This window comes from Gopherus evgoodei, chromosome 4, assembly GCF_007399415.2.
Source record: "Gopherus evgoodei ecotype Sinaloan lineage chromosome 4, rGopEvg1_v1.p, whole genome shotgun sequence".
Classification (NCBI taxonomy): Eukaryota; Metazoa; Chordata; order Testudines; family Testudinidae; genus Gopherus; species Gopherus evgoodei.
The window spans coordinates 140,038,888-140,063,657 of NC_044325.1; the positions used below are offsets into that span (position 1 = coordinate 140,038,888).

Sequence of the window (24,770 nt, forward strand, 5' to 3'; positions counted from 1 at the left end):
CGGACCTTGGCAGTAGAAATACATCTCTAACTTCAGGGCACAAGACAACCTGTAGCTCAGAGAATTAGGAAGAAACTTTCCCTCTTTTATTTTATATAGTTTCTTGTACCACCCTCATCACCAAAGCCTGAGTGTGTTCCAGTAATGTATAAACAGACATAACTATCCTCTGACATATCAGGAAGTTATTTCTGAATTGTCCACTAGGTGATTTCTTGCCCCTTCCTCTGTAGAGGAAGCCATTAGAGATGGGACATTGGTCTAGCTTCACCGCTGCTCTGGTCTAGTAAAGTCGTTCCTATGTTGTATTTAAGACATGCTTGGGGCAACTAAGTATTTAGCAATGGGAAGACCTCTAAAGGTTCAGCTGAGTACCCACAAATGTGAGTACTCCAGGATTATGTATATGTAGACCATTCCTGACAAACACCTGTCAGGGATGGTCTAGGTATACTTGTTCCTGCCTCAGAGTGAGGGGATGGATTAGATGACCTCTTGAGGTATCTTCAATTGGGATGTTGGCACAAGAGTCTTTCTTGGACACATCCTGTGTTGTGGGCCACAAGAACAAAAGAAAATGAAGCTGAATCTAAGAAAGTGTGCCAGTCATCCTCGTGATCCTTGACTTGTATTAAATCTGAGGTCATTCTAACTTCCCTCTGAAGTCAGAGCAAGGGTTAACCTGGCTTAGCTGAACTTGTGCTGACTACAGTTTGTTCCTTGTTTACACACCAAGCTAAACTGAGTTCCATTCTGGTTCAGCTAAACTGACTACTGACCACCAATTGCTGGCAGGGTGCAATTTCCAGTTGTTTGCAAAAGAGTTTTATGACATGTTGACTAGATCATGATAGCTAAACATAATCTAACTCCCCCACGCATACACCCTACACACCTTTTTATCCTACTCAAGACCAGGCCCAAATGTTGGCCCATAAGTTTCATAGCTCCAGTGGGAATGTAGTACCACAATAAATCCACCCAGTGAATGGAATGCCCTTCTACTTGTAACAGGTGTTATTTTTGCACACCTTACATTGAATGAATGGTACAAGGTGCCCAATGAAATAGATGAAGATACATGGCTGACACATTACTCAGTGTCACCAAATCTTCCTGCAAATCTTGCAATATTTGGCATGGGTTTGTTCTCGAAGTCCCAGCTTCTGGAGTCTAATGATGTCATGAACATTTCAGCTTTCCTTTTTTCTTCAGTGAGTTTCTAGTCCTTGTGGTTGAGGGGAAAAATCCTGAATATGGGATCCAAGTTCATCCTACAGGCTCAGAAACCAGAAGGCAAATGAAAAGAACATTTTTTTAAAAAAATATTCTCTCATTCTTTAAGCCAATCTCATGATTGATTGAGGCCTCACTCGTGACATTTGAATGCTTATTACATCCTATTGTCTCTGTACTTATAAACAAAAATGTTTTCCTATGCCCAGTTGGCATTCATTTTTCCCCTCCAACATATTTTAAAAATACTATGCAGAAGTTATGTTGTTTGCATCGTTAATTATGCAGTACAGCTCCATTTTGTTATCTAAGCAGGACTCAGGCATGTACTTGTAAAATGGAAGGGGAAATTTATTAAACTGCATGAAACCAATTGCCAGCCTGCTATCCTGGTTAAGCAATGGACTTTCTGGTCTTGAGCCTGATTGAGGCTCAGACTGTATCAGCATTCATATAAAAGTGAAATTGGGGAAGATGCAGAAATAGCATTTTAGTCAGCGGAGTAACCTGGTGATCAGAGCAAGGGACTGGACCTCAGGAATCCTGAGTGCTATGTTCTGCCTCAGCTTCCCCACTTGTAAAATGAGGATAATAGTTATCCTACTGGGTGCTGAGGCTTGAATGAAAGGTGATATCAAGATGCCCCATGTGGTAAAGGGAGGCTGGTGGGATGCAGCAGTTATATGGCATATACGTATCAGTATGTAACTAGGAAATGAGAAAGGTTAGGATCAGGCAATCTCCAATCCCAAAATGTCTGATGTTTTGTTAGCACTTAATGCATCAATCCCTAGTTGCTAACATCTAGTCAGTGTCTGCTTACAGCTGTTTGCTGAGGGTCAGAGATGACCCTGGATTCTGCTGCAGGAGCTCAGCAGCTTCCCAAGGAGATTACTCAGAACCCCAGAAGATTTCAGGGAAGCCTGAGTCTGGTGTCTGTCTTTAGTGCCGTGAGCAGCTCTCTCCCTGGAGGTCAATGGAATATCAGGCTTTGCATGAGAGGAAAACAACCGATTCCTGGCCAGGAGGTGTTGGGTGAAGGATAATGTGGCTCTGTCACTGATCTGCTGAGTGATCTTGGGCAAGTCCCTCTCTGTGCCTCAGTTTCCCTTCCCAGCCTTTGTCTGTTGTGTCAGGGTGGGATTTTTAAAGACATTAAAGCTCCTAACTCCCATTGATTTCAGTGGGAGTTCAGTGCCTAAATACTTTCAGAAAATCTGACCCGAAGCCCTTTGGGGCAGGGATGGTCTATTACCATGTGTACAACCAGCACTCAGCAAACTGGGGCCCTGAGGTGCTGCCAATAATAGAAATATTACAACAGCAAAGAGGTAAACCTGCATGGATTTCAGGGGAAGTTGAGGGTTGCTCAACACCTTGCAGTATCAGTCTTTCCAGGTGTGTTGTGCAAAGGATTATCGATCAGATCAAAGTCCCCAGTGCTGAGCAAGGATAGGTAGAAGCCACTGGCTCACAAACACTGTATGGGACAGCAAGTGCTGCAAACATGTCTTTAGCTCCTTGTCTTCTTAGAGCAATCTGATCCAGACAGACCTCCGCTGGGCACCAAAACCATAGCTTGGCAGATCATACTCTATTGGGCACCTTGTTATGCCACATATCTCTTTCAGTGACGCAATTACGCTCTTCAGAGCAAGAAGTATGAGAGTTCTATTTAGCGTTATACCTGATGTCACTGTAATAATATCTAACATGTGGCTACTTCCTCCCAGAAGGCGTATAACTCCTGGGGCACCTTGCCAAGGGATGATTAGGAGCCAGGACTCCTGGGTTCTTCTCCCAACTCAGCTGATGATTCGCCATGCAAATATAAGGAGGTTACGTCATCTCTCTTTGCTCACCTGGAAAATGGGGATAATAATTACCTACCCATCTGTTTCACAAGGCTTGTTTCTAAGGTGCTTTGAGATCTTGAGATAAAATCTACTGTATGAGTGTAGGGTGTTTAGTTAATAGTATTGTTTTCTCCTGGGCCTGGCTGGGTCTGGAAAGCTCTCAGCAGGGAAGAAGATGCATCAAAGCAGGGGTTGATCTGCCTTGTTGCAGGGTCCCTGGAGCCTGTTTGAAGTGTGAGCATGTCTGGGCTGTCTCCCTGACACCACTGCAAGGAAATCTGTCTGAGCTCCAGCCAGCACTAAGCTGTTTACGATGACTCCACATCATGCCAATCACAGAACCACAGAGAGCAGGCGCAACTCCTGCCATTTGGTCTCAGTGCCCGGAGAGGTGTTGGGGCTGCTTCGGCAGCTCACATGCTCCACAGAACGCTTGTGAAGCGCATCGCGGCGGCTCTCACGTGTGGGCACGCGGCTGAAGAGATGCCAGGGAGTGAGTCAGTGTGTCTCACACAGGGGAGAACCAACTTGTCCAAATTTTCTCCTGCTCTATATTTCTGCCCTGTTTGTTCCCGTGGAAATTAATCTAATTGCCAGTTTCCTCCCTGCATTTCTCTGTTTGTATAGGAGACCTAGTGTTTGGTGTTATTAACCACGTATGAACAGTGTGCAGCCCAGCCAGCTATCTGTTTGTCTACCAGTATTACTTGTATTGCATTCGCGTCGACAGCCTCCGTTGTACTGGGCACTACAGACGCATCACGAGAGACCGTCCCTGCCTCAAAGAGTTTATATTCTAAACAGACAAAAGGGGCGTTCTAATCCCCATGTTATATTTGAGGCACGGTGACTTGCCGTGTTCCAGAACTGGGGATTGAAACCAGATCCCCCAAGTCCTTGTTCGGGGTCTTAACCAGAAAGCCATTCTTTCTCTCATCTGCTGGTAGCCCACCATCAGTAGGTGGTAGTGCCCAATTATCTGGAAGACTAATTTTTCAGATGTTGGGTCCCATCCTTTAGTCGCTTGCATTAGGGTAAACCAGGAATGAGTTTATTGAAGTCAGTGAAGTTACAGGAAGGGGAACCTGTGTATGTGACCATCAAGCCCCTGATAATATATTACATTGTAGGCTTTTCTGAGTAGGCAATCATGTCTTTTCTAATTATTGAAGTGTTATGTCGATTTAGGGCACCCTATCAAAGTGTGTAAATAATTGCCTCTGGGCCAGATCCAGCTGGCTGATAGCACTAATGTATGACAGTGTAATTCCATTCATATCAGTTCTGGGTTTACACAAATGCAGTGGAGAACCTATGATCACATGGCCTGAAAGGTAACCTGAGGATCACGTGTGAGTAAGGGCTTGAACCAAAGCTCTCTCAAGTCAATGGAATTTTTGCCATTGGCTTTAGATCAGGCCTATAGGGCAAACTTTGCATGTCCTACTCAGGCCAAACTCCCATGATTGAGACCAGACAAATGACTGCAGCATTTAGCTCTGTGTGGTCACTGTTCTATTTACACTCAGGTATGCACCTCTTTCTCCCATGGCTTGGGTTTTCAAGGAGGCACTAGAACATTTCCTCCCTTTTGCTCTGCTTTGAGGGGTTCACACACTTCTACTTCCTGCCCAGGCTCACTCTGAGTGTTGGACCCAAATTCTCAATGCAAACCTTTCCTGAAGCTGTTGAATTTCTCCTGGGTTCACATTAAAACCAGGCAAAATCACATGCCTGTGGGAAAGTCCTGTAGAATGGAAGAGGGCTGAAACCAACAGGGTTCTACAGAAATTACTCTAACAGCCTCAAAGATTTCATAGCGAATGAAAGTGGGGGAGAATTCTCTGCTGGAATCTACAGGGTAGTTTGAAAAACCTCTAGAAAGATCACTGTTTTCTATTAAATTCTATCAGACTGTCCCATAAGGGGATTTAATCTTGATGTTCGTGTGAAACCATAAACCAGTCCAGATTTGCTGGTATGCAGAAAACAGCTGGGAAGCAAAGTCTTCGGCACGCACACTCCACCACCAAGCACTGGGAGTGCTAGTTAAATTCAGGGGCGTACATTCCTCTGAACTTAAAAGTAGGGCTTAGCTAGGCTGAAAGGCTCAAGGATCCTCAGCTGTATTTTTCAGCCAGGTTAGCATCACTCATGTTTTTGCCTTTCCTATCAAAAGCTCGCATGCCTCTGTTGACTGTCTGTCTAAGTGCTTATATTGCCCCCATCCGTCTCTGAGCATCTCACCATCCTGAATGGATTTTATCCACTCAACAGGCCTGTGAGGTGAGGAAGGGTTATCCCCATTCTACCGATGGGGAGCTGAGTTAACCATGCAGGAAGACTGGGAGTCAAATCGAGGTCTTTCAAGCACCCTATCCACTGGGCTGTCTTCCCCACTCTCTTTGTTGGATAGCCTTGTGTGTACGAGGTCGCCCTCTTCCTCTGCTTTTCTCTCCATCAGTCTCTCGGAACCTGGTCTAGAGTCCCCTAGAGTCACTGCAAAGAGTGCCACTGACTCCAGAGGCCTTTGGATCAGGCCCTCCTCCCTTCTGTCATTATGGCCACTATAATTATATGTGTGAGGTCTGCCTCCTTTCCTCCCCGTCTGCCTCCTGCCCTGTCTGCATGCATGAAGGATCGTTTGTTATCTTGGGTATAATGAGGGGTCCAAGGCCTGCCGCGTTCTCCCCACCCTCTGCCCCTGCCCAGCTGCGTGTAGGACCTCTTGCTACAGTCGGTGTAATTATGGGTGCTTGGTCTAGCGTTATCCTCCTAAGGTATAATTTAGCTTTATATAAAGTGCGGTTCCGCCCCGATGCTGCTGCACCTCCAGCCCCTGTTGTGTAAACGATTGCTATTCTGAGAGATAAGGGAGCATGGGGGAGGGTCAGAGGTGGATAGGCCAACTGGGAGGCCAGTGGAAGAAAGTGAGGGGGACTCTGCAGAAAGGGGCCATCTCTTCATGTTCACAGGGTCTCCAGCGGCCTTGTCTGCATGAGAGGAATGACCCTTGTCTAACATCACGCGATCCCTCTAACTTGCCCTGCATACAGACACCAAAGCCGTCTCAGGTGCTGCAAGCCGTGCCTGGCTGCTGTAGGGTTCCCGCCCAACCCCAGAGCTAACCAGAACTGAGGCTGAACAATGTCTGGTCCATCGTGTTTTGGCCCGTGCAGCGGGAAATCCTTGTCGCATCACAATAGCAGAGCTGAATGACATCCCCGTCGGGCTTTTCCCACAGTGCCACTCTGGCCATCAAGCTAACTCACCAGTCACTCATGTGCTTCATTCTCAATGGGCCTCAGATAGGTGGTAAGGATGAGGCTGCACAGGGCCTGGATTTGGGGGGATCTGTCTGTCAACTCCATTGCATACCTACCGACACCCCTGCCTGATCTTGTTCCTCCATCTCACTAAGGCTAGCACCTTCATCAATACCTTCCACCAAGTGCTGAGGGCTGCATGTCTGGTTTGCCCATCTTCTGTGGGCCAGGCCCCTTTGACAGAGACCTGCCAGATGAAAGCCAAGCCAAGGGGATTTCAGGAGCCTGGCAATCCAGAGGATTCTGGCTGAAGTTGGGATGTGTGACAACCAGCTGCTCAGTCTGTGTGGTGCGAAGGAGCTGTACCTTTCCAGCAGGCTTCAGGAGCAGATGGTGTGTGCCTGATGGCCTCCTCCTCTTTCTCACTGGTCTCGCTGTGCTGCCGTTCAGTTGTGGTAATTGCACTCCCACGTTTCTCATGCAGCAGCGTCTTGTGGATGCCAGCTGGGATTGTGGCAGCATGGGCTGCCTATCACTCAGTGCCCTCTTCTTCCCATCTGGGATCGCCCTGGTGAGATCCTCTTCAGAGCAGTGCCCTTCTAATGCCCACTACGGTTCCTGGGTCCTTCCTTGTGGAAGTACCCGAAGCCCATGCCGGCGAAGACTCCCACAGCATGGGACTTTTTATTCACCCTGTGATAGGATGCGGCTGTGAGAAAGCAGTGCAGTCTGCTGGAGTCTCAGTCAGCTTCCATGCAGCAGTGCCCTATCCCTGCTGGATAGAACCCCTGGCAGTGTGAGCTTCCCCACAGCAGTGCCCTGAGGGTTGCTAACTGGAGCTCTGGTAGCACGGGCTTGCTCCCAGTAGTAGAGTCTAAGTGAAAATGTCAATTTTTTTTTCTACAAATTATCATGGGAAAAATACCCATGTTTCCAATTTCATACCAGGACACTATGGGTATGGCTACCCTGTCCGCGGCAGGGAGCTTCCTAGCCCAGGTTGACAGATTTGGGCTCATGCTACCACACTAACAATAGCTGTGTAGGTGTCGCCTTTTGGGCTGGAGCTCGGGCTCTGGAGCCTGGGGCTCTGGAGCCTGGGGTGGGAAATAGGCTTCAGGGCCAGAGCCATAACATCCAAGTGCTGTCTACGTGAGTACTTGCAGAGCGCTCGGGTGAGCTCTGCAAGGCCGCAGCTGGGAGCTTGCTGCCCTGGGCAGCATATGGGACAGAGAGGTTTTGCTTTTCACAGGGTAGCCAAACGGACCTCAGACCTTGTGACCATTTCGAATTGCTGCGCATCTTCCAGGAACAAACTGACCTTCACACGCACACGACATTTAAACATTAGAAAATAAACACGGGTTGGATTTAAACAAAACCAAATGATGCACCAGCCTGTTTCTGAGTAAAACATCTGAGAAATGTATGATTTTAAAATTTGAATTGTGAAAACCTGGTGGGATTTTCAAAATGATGTTTATTGAAGTCTTTTAAGTCATGATTTGAGGACTTCAGTATCTCAGTTAGAGGTGAGGGGTCAATTCCAGGAGTGAGCAGGTGAGGTTCTGTTGCCTGCGATGTGCAGCAGGTCAGTCTAGATGATCACGATGGTCCCTTCTGGCCTTAAAGTCTAAGTGTCTTATTTAATTGTTTGTCTAGCAGTAGCGCCTAAGGGCCCCAGTCACAAACCAGGAGCCCATTGTTCTAGGCACTATACAAACACAGAACACGATAGTCCCTGCCCCCAGAGAATTCACAAGTGCTCAGCATTGGCCTGACTCTGTCCCAGGAGAGTCAACGGGACTTTTACCATTAACTGCATGAGAAGCAGAGTCGAACCGTGCTAAGCGCTTCTGAAAATGCCACCCAAAATGGCCAGATCCTCAACTGGTGTAAATCGATGTAGCTCCGTTGGCATCAATGGAGCTATGCCTGTTTACACTAGCTGAGGATCTGGCCCTAGGCTTCTGAACTTTCTTGTGAATAGTGTGCACAGGCTTGAATCTGGGAAGCCTGCTGCCTTCGCACCGTTTAAGGGTTGTGAAGATGGAACGGATGATGGAAGAGGTGTCTCATTGTTTCCTGGTACTCCCCACTCAGTCTGTCCGACTCCATCTGTTGTCTCTGATCTTATACTGCAACTGGATGCTCCTTGGGGCAGGGACTGTCTATGTTCTGTCTTTGAACCACACCTAGCAAGGTGGGATCCTAGTCCATGGTATGCTCGCACAGATAATAATAATTAGAACCCTACTGTCTGTCTCAGATCAGGAGGCGATCTCGTGCACTTCCTCCATGCAGAATCCAGCGGTAGCACCGTCTGCTCTGTGCCGCATCCCAGCCCCTCTCCCTCAGGCCCCAGCAACGGAGGAGAAAGAGAAACTGCCAGAAGACAACAAGTCCCTGAACCTCCTGGCAAATGGAACAGCACCACCCAAAAGCGAGGCCAAGTCAGAGTTCATGGTCACTCCCGAAGCTGTGACACGTAAGTCTCTGCTTCTTTCCCTTGGGTTCTGCTGGGGCAGAATCGGCGTTGGGGGGTTGGCTCCTTGAAATCACAATGGTACCTCTCCCCTCACTCATGGGTTCAAAGAAACCCATAAACTATTTGGGGCGGGGACTGTCTTTTCCTTTTTGGTATGTACAGCACCTAGCACAATAGGCCTAGTGCCAGGTTGGGGCTTGTAGGAAATACTGTAATACGTACAAAAAATGATGTCAGAGGCTCCTAGCAAGAGTGGGCACTATCCCTGTTCTTCCATTATCCTCCCACTCCCAGATAAAAGCAGGGAGCTGTATTTTTATCCCATACACTAGTATGTGGCACTAGTCCAGGTGGTGAAAGTAGGAGTAGCATCCAGTGAGGGGGTAATTGCTGCTATTGTTGTCCGTAGTGTTAACCTTACCTGCCAACGTTATACACAGGGACATGTGGGAAGAAAAATGAGGGACACACCTTCTAACTCCTGCAAAATGCACCAGACGGGGAGAGCCCCCCAGAGGGACAGAAGGGGGAAATGGGAGGGTTTTCGCTGACATTACAGACTGTCCCTCCTACACCAGCATGTAGGCAAGTTAAGTAACTAAGGGTTGAAGAAGTGGCAGGACCAACCTGCAGAGATTGTGGGTTTAAGGCTAACGTGTATGTCTCTGACTGCCCCAAACACAGCTAAGGGCACGGTAGGGATGAGAATCTGCAGTTCCCACATGAGAGACAGGTCATGTCCTTTGAGAGAGATCTGACACCAGCAGCTCTGCAGAGAGACAACACAAGGATCCTCTGGCTGGCACAAAGGGGTGGGGCTGAGGGGCTCATGCATTGGGGGTACAGCTCTGCTGGGGTGGCAGTGATGAAAGCTGTGGCATAGTAGGCAGGTCGAGTGCATTTTTCGCACTGTGCTGTCGAAAGCCTGCCCCGTGAAGGGTCAGATGGCACAGTGGGAAGATCGCCAGAGTTCTGTCTGTCTGTGGCTATGCTATTGATCTGCAATCAGAGGGTCACAGCCGCTCAGGCAGGCGTAGCTACGCTCACTTTAATCAAGCGAGCATAGCTATGAATAGCCATGATGGCACAGCCACCGGTGCATGCTGTACAGGCCCAACCAGTCCCTCTGGGTTTGTACTTGCAATGCTAGCCTGTGCTGAAGCTGTGTTGCTGGGGCTTCTGGGCTGTTTTTAGCTGTGCCTGTTAGGTGAAGCTGCAATCATGCTTTGGAGCGCAGCGTAGGCAGAGCCACTATCCATGCGCCAACTTTTGCTGGGACAGGGACAGTGCCACCATTGCATTATGGGTCCCATTTTTGCCAGTGCAGACAACCAGCTCTATCCCCAGTCCCCTGAAAACACCAGCTGAGGATTTAGAGCAGAACTGGACCCAGGGGCAGGCTACCCCCACTGTGCCTCGTGCTGAAGGTGAGGGAAGGTGGTTTATCAGGTTTGAGAGAAAGCAGGCCGGTTCCTTGCTGAATCATTAGATCTGTTCTCGCCCTGCCCTCGGATGCATCCCTGGCCCTGAGCCTGGATTTAAGGGTCTTGCCCTCTGTCTGCCCCTTAGGCACACAAGTAGGGTGACCAGATGTCCCAATTTTTTAGGAACAGTCCCGATTTTTTGGTCTTTTCCTTATATAGGCTCCTATTACCCCCCCATCCCGTCCCGATTTTTCACACTTGCTGTCTGGTCACACTACATACAACAGTAAATCCCCTTTCGTTGTATAGTTCAGTAGAGTCTTTACTTTTCCAGGGGCATGAAATGGATTGAGGCTTCCCATTGGAATGCCGGACAGTGGGGGCTGAAGCTCTCAGTGAGGTTAACAAATTGCCTGTGGTGCAGACTAGCGGGTAGGACGGAGGGCAGCCAGGGAAAGGATAGCGAAGTAAAGTTGATCCTGATGGATGGACATGATGAGAGTACGTGGAGTGAAGAGATCACGTGCTTCCTGTACTGTAGCTTGGAAACCTTGCAGACATCTGACCTTCTGCACCTCTGAGTCACTCTGCTGTCATGCAGTGCCCAGCCTGAGGAGCAAGCTCTCAGCCCTCCTCTCTTTGCTACGGATTGGCTCATGTGTGCTGCCTCCGCATCAGCTCCAGTGCAGTCCCTAGGTGGCTTACCTGGAAAGAGAGCAAGCTCTCTCTGGAGTGGATGAACAACACTAGGGCAGTTGACAGGTACGCAGGCTGTGTGGGGGAGAAACTCAGCCTCATGCTTCAGGGCATCATGAGATTGCAACAGTGGGTCAGGAAGAATTTTCCTCACTGAATACAACATTGGTTAACTGCATTGTGATGAAGTTAAATCTTTCCTCTGAAACTCCAGGCCTGCAGCTGGAAGGATGATATTGGACTGGACGGAACAATGTTCTTAGGTACTTATCTGGCCCCCATACCATAATATCTGAGCCCCTCATAATCTTTACTATATTGATCCTCCCAGCACCCCTGTGAGTAGGGGAGTGCTAGTATCCCCATTGCACAGGTGGGGAATTGAGGCAATTCCTAAGTGAGTTAGGTGCCTAAGACCCATTGACTTTCAATGGGAGTTAGGTGCCTAGCCCACTGAGGTGGCTTTGGAAATCCCATATTAACTGACTTACCCAAGGTCACACCGAGAATCTGTGGCAGAGCAGGGAATTGACCCCTAGATTAGCACCAGACCCCTGGCCCATCCTTCTTTTCTGATCTAATCTGATATAATGGGGCGGGGGGAGAATAAGCAACCATGGATCTGGATTTGTTTGTGTAACTTCTCACCTAGTACCAGGAAACCTGAGCTCTAGGAATGAGGCTATTTATGTGCCTTAACCCTCAATGAATGGTCATTCAGTTCTAGAACAGGCTGTTGAATCACTATCATTGCAGGATTTTAAGAATTGGACAATCCTGTCAGCAGGGATGGTCTAGGTTCATTTGATGAATTTCTTTGATGAATTAGTCTCTTTCCAACAGCCACGCCAACTCTGTCACTCTCCAGCTATGCCGCTTTATGGGGTAATTACGCCGGAGTGTGCGACAACCAATCAGGGTGGACCTTTGAACAGATGCTTCACATTTACCTTGTGGGGATTAAATACAGTGAAACCTGTTCTACAGGAAGCTGCCATTAAAAAGTCGTCATTTTCCAGCAGTTACCCCACGCTGCTATCTGAGACACCAACGTAAATCACTGTGCTTCGAATGGGAAGTAATGGTGGTATCTTAGTAAGGTGGTGAATGTTTGTTTTAATGATGACCTCCGCTAATGGTCAATCAAAAATCGCTTGTCAGGAAGATGTGGGTCTTTCCCTAAAAACGAAGCAATGATGAACTGCAAATATTTTCAGGCTTTCAAGACCTGGGCCAAATTTCAAAGAGCTCAGGACCCAGAACTGGGGCCAAATATTCCAAACAGTTCAGTTCCCTTTTAAGTACCTAAGTAAATAGCCGGAGTTTTCAGAATCGCTCAGCACCCAATGTGCTGAGTTGTTGGGAAAGTCTGGCCATAAATGTCACAATGGGAGCAGCTGGGGGCTGAGTTCCTTTGAAAATCTGCTCTGTGGTGCAGGGCAAATAGATCTCAGGTGCATCTTGATATATCCCCCTGTGGATAATATCAGAGGGAGGTGAAATGACACATTCTGAAGTATAGGAGAGGTTATAGCATTGGGATCCTGTAATTTATTATCCGAGAGTCAGCACTTACAGGGGAAGGCAGGAAGCTTTGGGAAGGGGGCTTTGGATTTGTGTCCTTGTTCCACGGTCCTGGTATTATCCCAGCATTGTGAGGGACTCAGAAAAATGACCTTCAGCAAAGTTGATTGTTGTTCCTAAAACCTGGTCTTAGCAGGAAGAGACACTGCTCTGGTCAGATCCACTCAGAGTTCCTGGTGACATGACTAGAGCTGAATCTACATAGTGCTAGAAGCTGCTGAAGGTGCCATCTCAAGGTCCTGGCCTCTTCAGGCCATTAAATATCCAGTGACAATGTCCCCAAAATAGGGGTGATAGTCCTGGTTTCCTGGACCATTTTTAACTGGTTAATTGGATTATAACTCCCAAAATTCTCCTTGAACTTGCAGTTGGATACGAGACCCTCCTGGACTCGTTTGTCGTGCAGTATTGCACTGTGCTGTTAAACAGCTGTTGCATTCCTCCCCAGAGGCAGCTGCATGTCAGAGGTAGAATGTAGCCATTCTTCCATCTCCTTTTGAGTATTTTGGGATCCTTTGAGTGGAAAACAGCCCTGTAACTGTAAGATATTATTACTAACTCTGAGGGAAAATTCTGGCCTGGCTTCTCTGCTGCTCAGTGCTTGTCTGATCAGGGAATGATTTTGATTTACAAACAATTTAATCCAAGGAATGCGAAGAAACAGAGCAAGCCAAACCATGTACACCAGGCACTTTTGTAAACCCTGCCATTTTCAAAAACATTTAACAACTGAAGCTGTAGAATATTTGTGGGGAGTGGCTGGCAAGGCATGTCTGAAAATTCCTGACCTGTGCTTCTGACTTTCTCTCTGTGGACTGCATCAGACTCCTAGGCTCAATGGGCCTTTCTTGCATCAGATTGAGCAGGGTTTTGAAGCCTAGCATATTGGATTCATACTGGACCATGCACTGCTAGATTCTGTCTACACCAAATGAAGGTGGGGACCTGGTTCCAACAGGGCAATAGAGACTGTTTTCCCATAACTAGGTGAAAAAGATTAGTGCATCAGAGGAGGGAGTGTAATCTAGTGGATGCAGTACTTTACTAGTAATTCGGAAGACGTGCATTGAATTCCCAACTCTGCCTTTAACCTGCAGCCAATTCACTTCCCCTCTCTGTGTTTCTATTTAGAGTGTAAGCTCTTCAGGGCAGGAACTGTCTCTTACTTGGGGTACATACAGCACCTACCACAATGGGGCCTGGATCTTGGCTGGAGGTCTCTCTCTGTGCTTCTGTACAATAGCTAATAGTTTAGTCCAGCTACAAGTAGGCTAAAAGTTGCAAAAAGATCAGGGGACAATCATCGGTTGTAACTGGATTCCTTGGCTCTGGCTTTGAAAGACTTCTGTTGGCTGCAGTGGGCTTTGGCCAGGGTTGAACTGAAGATGGGGCCTTTTAGAGGGGCGGGGCCTCACCTGTAATTTTCTGATTCAGGGATTCACCACTATGTAATCTCACTTGTGCCTCTGCGGTTAAGGTCATGTCAGCGCAAACGCATGTTCTCGGGGCGGATTTAAACTCAGCTGTAGAAGTTCACTTGGAGCTTGCGCCGAGGATACAACCCAGTTCGAGGGGCAGCTCTTTCTAGCCGGTTTATAAATGCATGTCCATGTGTAGCTATTTTATTATTATGCTAGCACTGAGAGACCCCCGCTGAGACAGGGGCCCTATTGTATGTAATAGGCGCTGGACAGACACACAGTACTAGATAGTCCTTGTTCCAAAGAGCTTACAGTCTAAATAGACAAGGCAGAAAGGAAATGGTGTTATCCCTAGTCCCTATACACATGGGGGCGGAGGGGACAGAGTTAAGGGCCTGATTATCAGAAGTGCTGAGAATCCACAGCACCAGCAGAAATTCCATCCTTTAAATGACTGCTCTAAGATGACACAGGGAGCCTGCAACAGAAAGGGGTGTTGACTCCAGCCCGATGCTTTCACCACAAGACCATCCTTCCCCTCAGCACAGAGCTGTTGATCTGGTCTGCCATGATGAAACAATATAAGAAAAAAAACAAACCCAAAAATAGGCAGTTTATGCAATTAGGGCACCTTGATGACATCTTGTACAGATCAATGATGATTTAAACATTAAAGAAGGAACTTGCAGAGTGATTAAGCCAAGCTAATGAGGCAGTTTTCAAAAGCAGCCACTGATTTTGAGTAGCCGCTTAGACAGTAAGCGCCTTAAGGCAGGTACCCTGTTTTTGTTCTGTGTTTGCACAGGCCCTTGCATATGGGCATTCTACTCTGGGACTGGGGCGCAGAGATACTATGATAATAGGTATGATGATAATAGCTAATAATCATCAAAACACCAGTGGGGCCTGTCAGAGGAGCCAAGTGCGTCCTCCCAATGACGTCAAGAGGAAATGTGTGGAACCAGCCCTTCTGGAACCCCAAACAGCCTCAAAAATGGTTCCTTTTGCTTCCCCTGCAAACGTTTTTTCTGCTAGGCCATTATCTTTGGGGCCATGTGATCTTTGGGGCCTGCTCCTGCTTCCCCCAGGCTCCCCGGGGGACAGGATCAGGCCTTCATTGTGATAATGGGAGAGCGTCTAAAGGTTTCCTGCTTTGGAGAATCAGCTGAAAGTTCGGATCCTGCTCCTCTCCGTCGGTGTGTACATTCAGGCTGGGGATCTCTCAAGGACAGGCGCTCATGTGCTTTCAGGCGCTTCTCCTAGCTGGAAACTGAAACTGAAAATCATCCAGCACCTCAAAGAGGAAAAGGTTGGGGAAGGGAATCTGATTTAATCCAAGCTTAGTTTGTTCTTTCCTTCGTCTCCTCTTCTTCCTTCCTATCCCCCTCTCACCCCTTCTCTGTCTATTCCCTTCCTTCTGGATCAGGTCACCCAGTTGTTTGCACCTCAGTTTTCATTCCCACTTTTCCCTGCATGCTCTGCCATGGAGCTTCTCACACAGTCACCCTCCTTTAGGATCCAGTTGCTTAAACTTCTCCCCCAGCCTCGTTCATGCTCTAAACCAGCCTTAAGCACTAGCGACTGCCTGGGACACTCCACCCCCATTACCCCCCACCACACACACACTATTCTGTGGGGGACGAACCTGTTTTGCAAGCCCCATTACTTTCTTGCCAGCCATTTCCCCATTTCTGCTAGCCGACCGAGTGTAGTGCTATAGCCCTGCTAGGATACCCAGGCTAGGAAAACAAGATGCTGTTTTCTTACCTCCAGCGATTTTATTTTTGCCTGCGAGCGGCCTGGCATCCCCGCCAACGCGAGACAGAAGCACCTTGTGTTTGGCCGTCTTGCTCAATGCAGTCCTGGCCCTTCTCCTCCTTGCAGTTCAGGCTCCCTGTCCCACTGACGCCCCAAACAGAATGCGGCTACTGTTTCCCGGCTTGGCTCTAGGTGCCTTTGCCCTCAAGCCTTTCTGCTGAATCATCACTTGTTTACTGACGAAAGAGAGAGAGAGAAATGCAAAGTTTGGCACAGACAACAGCAGGCAGGGTTCTATTTATTTGGTTATGTTGTGGGCCGGGGAGATTGATGATTAACCCTTCCTGATCTGGATTCCAAATCCTGTCTGTGGTCGATAATCAGGTTGGCTAACCTTGCATGGGGGGAGGCAGGATTAAACTATTCTCCAGATTCCCCTGCATTGCCTTGTCTGGCCACAGCAACGTACAGAAGAGCAGCCCTTTGGCCCTGGTTAGGGAGATTCGCAAGCCTGACTTGTTTCTGCAGAATGCAAGGACAAGAGGGAGCTGCAGCTAAAGCAGATGTTTGTTTTCCTCCCCTTTAATGTCCAGCCATAGGTTGGGGATCCCTTTTAATTAGGGCATTAATTTGTTTGGAGAGAGATCCACAGCCCAGCTGAGGCATCATCTTCTTAAGCTCCTTTCTGACTTTCAGCCCTGCGGGGTGCCGGGGTGGGAGTCCAGTGTGAACACACAACTCCTTCCTGAGGTCAGCAGCCCATTTGTGGCCCTCAGACAGCTGACCAACCTGGGCTGTGTCCGTGCTAGCCTTATTTTGGGAAATCAACCTGTGGGGGCAGCTGCTTTGAGGGTTGTGATAGCATAGTTCAGTCCAGAGAAGTTTTTATCCAGAGTGTCATTTAGACCCTCTCTAAGTGGGTGGCATCAACGCAGTGGTCGCAGCCCAACTCCAGCCATGTTACTGCCATCAATGAAGCTGAACCGGTGGAGGGCAGCGCCTCCACCAAAGGAGTAACTTCATTATTTGGTAGCAGCAATAGACTTTTATCCTTTATACGGATCAGGTTTTCAGAATTGCTCAGCCTCTTTGGTGTTAAGCTCTCTTAAAAACCTGCCTTTTGGGCTCTCTTCTTTCCCATCCCATTGTCATGAATATCATATATGACCCCATCACCATAGCAATCGAATGCATTGCAATCTGGGTTGCGTTTATCCTCACAGCCCTGTCCCCTCTCAGAGGGGGGTTATCACTGAAGCAGAGACACTAAGGGACTTGCCCAGGGTCACACAGAGCAGGGTGTGAAACCCAGGTCTCCTATGTCCCAGGTCAGCGTTCTAACCACTGGGTCATTCTTCCACCAAAGGACTCCACTCGCCCGTTTCTTTATTTTCCACTCCTTCTCCTCCCTCCTCCTCATGTCCCTCTTGCTCTACTAAATCATCTTCTTCTCCATCTCTCCCTTTCTCCCCCACTCAACCCTTTGTGCCTCCCTTTTCCCCTCTCTGATGCATCAGGCCAGATCAGGGTAGCTAAGCCAATGGGGCTGCACTGAAGACACCAGCTGAGGATCTAGTTTCCAGCAGCCTCCTGTCTCCCTGTTTCACATGTTTGAGGTTGAGGTGGATTGGGGGCAGAACATGAAGGCTGCCTCAGCAGAGGATTGCCTGGTTATGCTGAAAAGGGATAGAGCCTCACAATCTGGAGATGGCCTTTGCTGACAGTCCTCCACAAAGGGTTATAGAATAATAATCAGCATGGATTTGTCAAGTACAAATAATGCCAAACCAAGTTAATTTCCTCCTTTGATGGGGTTATGGGCCTAATGGATGTGGGGGAAGCAATATACCTTGATTTTAGAAAGACTTTTGCAACAGTCTCGCATGACATTTTCATAAGCAAACTAGGGAAATGCAGTCTAGAAGAAATTACTATAAGGTGGGTGCACAACTGGTTGAAAGACCATACTCACTGAGCAGTAATCCATGGTTCGCTCTCAAACTGGGAAGGGGTATCTAATGAAGTCTCATAGGGGTCAGTCCTGGGTCTGGTACTATTCAGTATTTTCATCAATGATTGGATAACGGAGTGAAGAGTATGCTTATAAAATCTATGGACAGCACCGAGCTGCGACAGAGTTGCAAGCACTTTGGGGCACAGGTTGAGAGTTCAAAATGACCTTGATGGATTGGCAAATTGATCTGGAATCAACAAGATGAAATTCAATGCAGACAAATGCTAAGTTCTTCATTTAGAAAGGGAAAATCCAATGCACAACTACAAAATGGAGTATAACTGGCTAGAGGGTAGTAAGACTGAAAAGGCTCTGGGGGTCATAGTGGATCACAAACTGATTGTGAGTCAGCAATGTGATGCATTTGTGAAAAAGGTTAGTACCAGTCTAGGGTTTATTGACAGGAGTGTCGTATGTAACACACAGGAGGTAATTGTCCTGCTCTATTGGCACTGTTGAGGCCTTAGCTGGAGTATTGAGTCCAATTCTGGGTACCAAATGTTAGGAAATGTGTGGCTAACCTGGGAAAGAGTCCAGAGGAGAGCAACACACATGATCAAAGGTTAAGAAAACTAGGCACGTTTAGTCTGAAAAAAGACGACTGAGGGGAAACCTGATAAGACTTCCAGTATCTTAAGGGCTGTTACAAAGAGGACGGTGATCAGTTGTTCTCCATGTCCCCACTGAAGGTGGGACAAGAAGTAATGGGCTTACTCTCCAGCAAGGGAGATTTAGGTTAGATATTACGGAAAACCTTCTAACTCTCAGAGTAGTTAAGCACTGAACCAGGCTCCCAAGGGAGGTTGTGGAATTTCCATCAATGTAGGTTTTTAAGAACAGGTTGGACAAACACCTGTCAGGCATGGTCTAGATTTACTTGGCCCTGCCTAAGCACTGAGGGCTGGACTTGGTGACTTCTTGAGGTCCCACATTTCTGTGATTCTATGAAAGGCCTTTAAGCCCAGTAGAAATGGCCTCCCCAAATACCCTCCAGGAAGAACAAAAAATGGCTATGGGGCTCTCCTGTGTCTCCATTCAAGTAAAATTCTCCCAGATGGTTCCATTGGACAAGGGCTGTTTAACGTTCTCTTTATAAAAATTCTCCCTAGATGTGCAGAGCTTTAAGCAAGCCCAGTTGGATTGTACTTTCCACTCAAATGTCTTTGTAGGACTTAGCCTTGTCCACACAAGCACTTAACTGCACTTCAACTGGGGAGGAAATTTCCCCTGCCCATTCCTCCTCCCTCTAGAATTTACTTATTTTTCCACCAGCTCCAATGATGAGCTTTGTAAGGAAGTCACCTTATTTATAGTGTTTGCTGTCCATGTTTGCCAGGAGATTGGCAAACCTTGCGGAGGCTGTCAAGCACAAAGCCTTCGATGCTTTTTTTGTTCCTCATGCAGCCTCCTGTGGCCCAACCGTGAGCACACAGGATTGAGCTGTAGTTTAAACCTGTTCCTAACTGATTTAAACTAAATAGAAATTAACCTGGCTAAGGGGCAGTTCTATTTTTTTTAATGACACTTTACCATGTATTCTCTCCCCCCCCCCCACCTCCACCATGTTTGTAGGTGAGCTTGCTACTTATCTGATGCACTGGCAAAATTTGTGTCCCATTCTCTAGTGGGCCACTAGAGGCTACAACCTGATACTGCTGCCAACACAGGGAGCTGCTCCTTAACTTAAAGGGGCAAAGGTCTGTGCTGTGCTCTGGTGGTGACAGTTGTGGGTTCAAACCCTGTTGATGGCCCATGGCCAGGAGTGGGTTACATATGAACCCTATTCATACAGGCCAAAATGTTCCCTCTGGGGTTCCTAAACTTTAGATACCCTGGAAAAGCTCTTGCCTTACTGAACATCAATGGGACCTGTGGGTGCTCAGCATCTTTGAAAATCCAACCACTAGTTTAGGTGCCTACATTTTAAGGCACACACGTATGAATAATGTTTGTCATCCTTTTTAATTCCCTGGGAGAAATGTCTTAAACAGAGACTGGTTAGGTCTTACATCGCTCTCCATCTGGTGCTTTATTCATTACTCTTTATTGTGTGCATTATGGAGTGGGGTAGTTCTTGCAGTGTTGTGTTATAGAGGGGGACTAGACAGCGTGCACAAATATAATGAAAAAGTGGCCCCCACGCCCCACCCAGAAAAGCTTCTGATCTAAGTGCTTAATGGATGAATGTCTTGCTGGGTTTCTCTGCCTGTACCTATGCAGTTAGTGTGTGATCTTCTTGTGCGCAATGGCATCTCTGCCTGAGGAGATGATGGGGGATACGTGAGTGGTTGGGGCCAGCATATGCATGTTCCAGATTGTGAGCTACACCCCTTTTTCCTGTAGCCCCCTGTCTCTTCCGATACTGTTTAGTCCAGGTCAGGACATGGGGAGACCCAATGTGCTGGCACTAGGTAATGGGGGCTGGGAGCTAGAGAGAACCACAGACTCTGTCTGTGTCTACACTACAAACAAAACCCAGGCTCTGACTCAGGTTTGAGCCCAAGCCCCGTTCTGTCCACACACACATCAGTCTGACGAGTCAACAAGCTCTCAGGACCCGGGTCCTAGGATGTGGCTAGAGGGATGGATCAGAACCTGAGTCCCACTGTGAGTCGAGTCCAAATCCTGTCATTTAGCAATGTGGATGCAGCTCAAGCTGTAGACCCAAGTCTGAAGGTCTGCGTGGTGCAGTGTGGATGTGTTAGTGTGGCTGTGAAACTGGGTTCAACAATTGTCAACCCAGCTTTACAATGCAGTGTGAACACTCAAGCCTGGCTTAGAAACACATCCACAAGCCAGGGTCCCACACACCCGGGTTCAGAGTGCAGCCAAGACACCCCCTCTGAATCCAGCAACATCAGTAAGAACCTTGATATGCATTAGAGCCAGGACCGGTATTTTCTCTGCCATGCGGGATGCCCCTCTAAGTGCAGCTCTCTCTAACACACCGCTGCCTCTTGCCCACAGGCCAGCCCCAGGTGCGAACACCCCTGCGGGGTATCCAGCCATCCAGCCCCATGGACTGCACCCCTCTGCTGCAGAATGGCGCCGGGTGTGTCCCGGACCCAGGCGGGACAAACCGAGATGCCGGGAACGGCGTCCTTGGCTCGCTGCCCAGCTCTCAGAAGCCTCATCGGAAGCTGCAGTCACACTATTCCATTAACAGCCAGAGCAGCAAGAAGAGCAAAGGCAGCTCCAAATCAGCCTCCTCCCAAATCCCTGTGGAGGCACAGCAAGGTACCGGCTCTCCCTGCCCCCCACCCTGCTCCCCAAATCCTCCATGTCCACTAACGGGAACAAGAGCTACAATGCTCGAGAGAGATGGGAGCACCCAGGGTGAAAGGGGTGACGCCCACAGTTACTGCTTTGTGCCAACTGCCCCTTGCTGCCGTTCAAGCCAGGGAGCTGTGTGGATCCTGGTCCGATTCCCCCACATTTTCCCTATTTGCTCTGGGCTGGCCTCCCCGTCCCTGCCAGGGCCTCTGTCCCACCTCCTCGCTCCTCACTCTGGTCCTGGGCCCCTGCCTCCTAATCTCATGACCCTCATATAGTTTTGGACCCCCTTCAGTCCCAGTAATGTCCCTCCCAGCCCTCCAGTAATCTCCTTCACTAAGGGAGAACTAAGCCTCACACCTGCCACATAGATTCCGGGACACTCTCTTCCCCCTCATACTGGCATTACATCTGCCCCATAGATTCCAGGATGTGCTCTTCCCCCTCATACTGGCATTACATCTGCCCCATAGATTCCAGGACATGCTCTTTCCCCTCACACTCACCCCATAGATTCAGGGACACTCTCTTCCCCCTGGCACTAACCTCACACTTGCCCCATAGATTCCGGGACACTCTCTTGCCCCTCACACTGGCCTTACATCTGCTCCATAGATTCCGGGATGCCCTCTTCCCCCTCATACTGACATTTCATCTGCCCCATAGATTCTGGGACGCACTCTTCCCCCTTACACTGACTTCACATTTGACCCATAGATTCCGGGATGCTCTCTTCCCCCTCATACTGGCATTACATCTGCCCCATAGATTCCGGGACGCTCTCCTCCCCCTCACGCTGGCCTTATATCTGCCCCATTCTGGTAAAGCTCTGTCTGTTTCTCACTGCTGACCTTTGGCGAGTTCTTTTTGTTTGCCTTCAGGTTTTGGTCTGCCTCTCTTAGGGTTTTATACTGCTGCCCATTACCACAGTATCTGGGCACCTTCCACACACAATCGCCAGCAATAGCCAAGATACAAGAGGATTCCATGAAGTCTCTAAGCTCCCCGGGCAGCACTAGCTGGCCCTATAGTGCCATTCACAGGCCCCACCCTGCCTGTGTGTCTGCAGAAGCCAAAGGCCCAAATAACCAACCACGCTGAGCCCAGCTGGTCTCAGATCTCTGCCCTGAGAATAAGCGATTGTTTGTGGTGGTCTCTATGGAAGCTGGGAGCTAGGGAGTTAAATCTGGAACCCTAAAATGCCTGTTGGGAATGTTCCCATCCAAGCCCTGTGATGGTGCTGTGCCGGGCAGCGTCCATGAATAACAGTATCATTCATTTCTGTCCTCTCCCCCCCACCACACTCCCTCCCTGGCTCTGCCATCCCCCTCTTCAGATTGCTGTGTCCACTGCATCCTCTCCTGCCTCTTCTGTGAGTTCCTGACCCTCTGCAACATTGTGCTGGACTGCGCCACCTGCGGCTCCTGCAGCTCCGAGGATTCCTGCATCTGCTGCTGCTGCTGCGGCTCCGGGGAGTGCGCCGAATGCGACCTCCCCTGTGACATGGACTGCGGCATCGTGGATGCCTGCTGCGAGTCCGCGGACTGCCTGGAGATCTGCATGGAGTGCTGCGGCCTGTGCTTCTCCTCCTGAAGCGAGGCGGGGGCGAGGAACCCAGAGCCAAATCCCTCGCCCAGTCATAAACCTGAGGGGATGGGAGTGGGGCGGGGCGGGCGAGCCTTGGATTGGGGATCTCCCCCCACTCCACCCTCACCCATTTGGCTCTCATTTTTCTTGACCTGCCCCATGTCATGTGTTTGGAGGACCCTGCAGGTTTCCTGAGCCAACGTTTGAGAGAGCCACACGGGAGATGGAAAGGGGAGGAGTCCGGAGACCCCAGCAGAGCTGGTAACCTGAGGCTGGAAAGCACCTGGGGATGGGAGTCCCTTCTTTAGAGCCATGGGACAGCGGAAGATTCGTTGGAAACCTGAAGTACCCAAACTTTCTCTCTCTACCTCCCCCAGCGCTGTCCGGCTAGGTAACCCCAAGCGGTTCACAGGGGAATTGAGACAGCAGCGTGGCTGTTTCCTGCCACCTGAGCCGAGAGCAGGAGAGCAAGTCGTATGCGGAGACCCTGAGCTGGCTTGCTGGGCCAAGATCAGACATGCACCGAGCCAGTGGCTGTCTGAGGAATCAGCGAATGGTGCCACCCCACTGGCTGGCTGCTCCAGTGTCCCGCTGGCTGACAGCTGGCGTGTTATCATGGCACGAGTGGCCCTTGGCTAGCAAAGAAAAGTGAGCCAGGTGCACTGGTGCCAGCTGATTGGCAGCTATTGCAGGAGCATCCATGCTGCTAGTTCACAACTACGGCAAGGGCGTGGTGCCTGCTTGCTGGTATTCTAGGCACAGGAGTGCCTGCTGGTTTGCAACTTGAAGGAATAGGCTGATGTCCCCTGGTCAGCAGTTAGGTATTATGAGCCCGCAGGGGGATTGCAGCTGGCCTGCCAGCATCCAGAGTACAAAGACAGGACTTTTTCACAGAGTTCCCGCAGGCCCGTCTAACTTCCTGCCCTGCGGACTCAGACGATGGGGCCCAAGACGTGCCACAAAATGCATGCACCAGCCTCATCCTCCCACCCCAGGCGGGAAGCGGTGGCTATGGGCTGCAGGGCGTTGTGAGCTTCAGGGGGCCGGCCGGGGTGGAAGGTTGGAGATCGAATGCCTCAGCCTCCCCTTGCGGTTGGAAGTGGCTTCCCTGCCCCCTTCGTGGTGCTGAGGAAGATAGGCAAGTGCAATAAACCCAGCCGGCTGCTCCCTTGTGACCCCAGCACTTGGGCTATCGTGCGTGCGCGCGCGCACACACACACACACACACACACACTTTTGCACAGAGCCTTTTCCTTAACTGCCCCTGTGATGGCTGACAGTGGATGCCCTGAAGAGCCTTCCCTGCAGAGAAACTGCGTGTCCATGCACAAACTGGTGGAGAGAGGAGATTCCAGACTCTCCCTGTTGCGAAACACCTTCTCTCCTGACCTTCTAGTTACAGGGGAAGGACAGAGCTCTCCGGGCCTGACTCAAAGGTGCGAGCCACGCAGCAGTGGTTGTTGGACACTGCACCTGCACCTGCTGGGAAGGCCTCCGGAGGGCCAGTGGCTCCGGCTCTCTCTCCCCCTGGCCTATACCGGCCTACCCTGCTTGGGCCTTCAACTGCAGGGCAGGGAGGAAATGCACCCTGCAAAGGCTGGGGGGGTTGTGAGGTTTTGTCTGTTTGATTTGTTACTGTAAATAAAGATCTTCCTGCATTTCTGACCCCTGACGTCTCCTGTGTCATGTGCTCAGCCTGGGGCAGCATCAGGGGATCAAGGCTGGAGCCCAGCAAACGTTCCCCAGGACAACTTTGCCCCCCACCATCCTCAGCGCCTTTGAGCAGTGGTTCTGTCCCTGCTTAGGACATGGTTAGGGATTGAGTGGGGACTGAGTAGAATCTGGAGTGTTCTCTCTTCAGGGACATGAGGGAGGCTGGACAGAGAAGCCCGCTGGGATTTATCCCTCAGGGTATCATTCTAGGGGTAATAAGGGAGAGCCCCCAGCGCACAGAACTGCTGGTATTTATCTCCTACTTTGAGACAGGGTACTGGGATGGTTGCTTGCTTAGATATCTCCTGGGGTTCCTCGCTATGGTTCTAGGCTAGACACTTCCATGGGTTGTTCCAATGGATCTGCCTTTGTTAGGGTTAGAAAACCGCCACACAGAAAGGTGAACTGCTTTTATGGAAGCCAGGGAATAAGCATCCATTCCCGCAACACCGCC

At 49.4% G+C, this 24,770-nt stretch overlaps 1 protein-coding gene across 2 annotated transcripts in view; it reads left to right on the top strand.

Moving 5' to 3' along the window:
• The window catches only part of MDFI (MyoD family inhibitor), a 39,740-nt gene extending 15,505 nt beyond the window's left edge, over window positions 1–24,235 (top strand). For both annotated transcript variants that reach the window (XM_030562698.1, XM_030562699.1), the window contains exons 3-5: window positions 8,628–8,846; window positions 20,711–20,980; window positions 22,353–24,235. In XM_030562698.1, coding sequence (XP_030418558.1) covers window positions 8,628–8,846; window positions 20,711–20,980; window positions 22,353–22,609 — 746 coding nt within the window. In that variant the 3' untranslated portion in view covers window positions 22,610–24,235. The remainder of the gene's footprint in view (window positions 1–8,627; window positions 8,847–20,710; window positions 20,981–22,352) is intronic.
• Window positions 24,236–24,770: the final 535 nt, after the last annotated feature.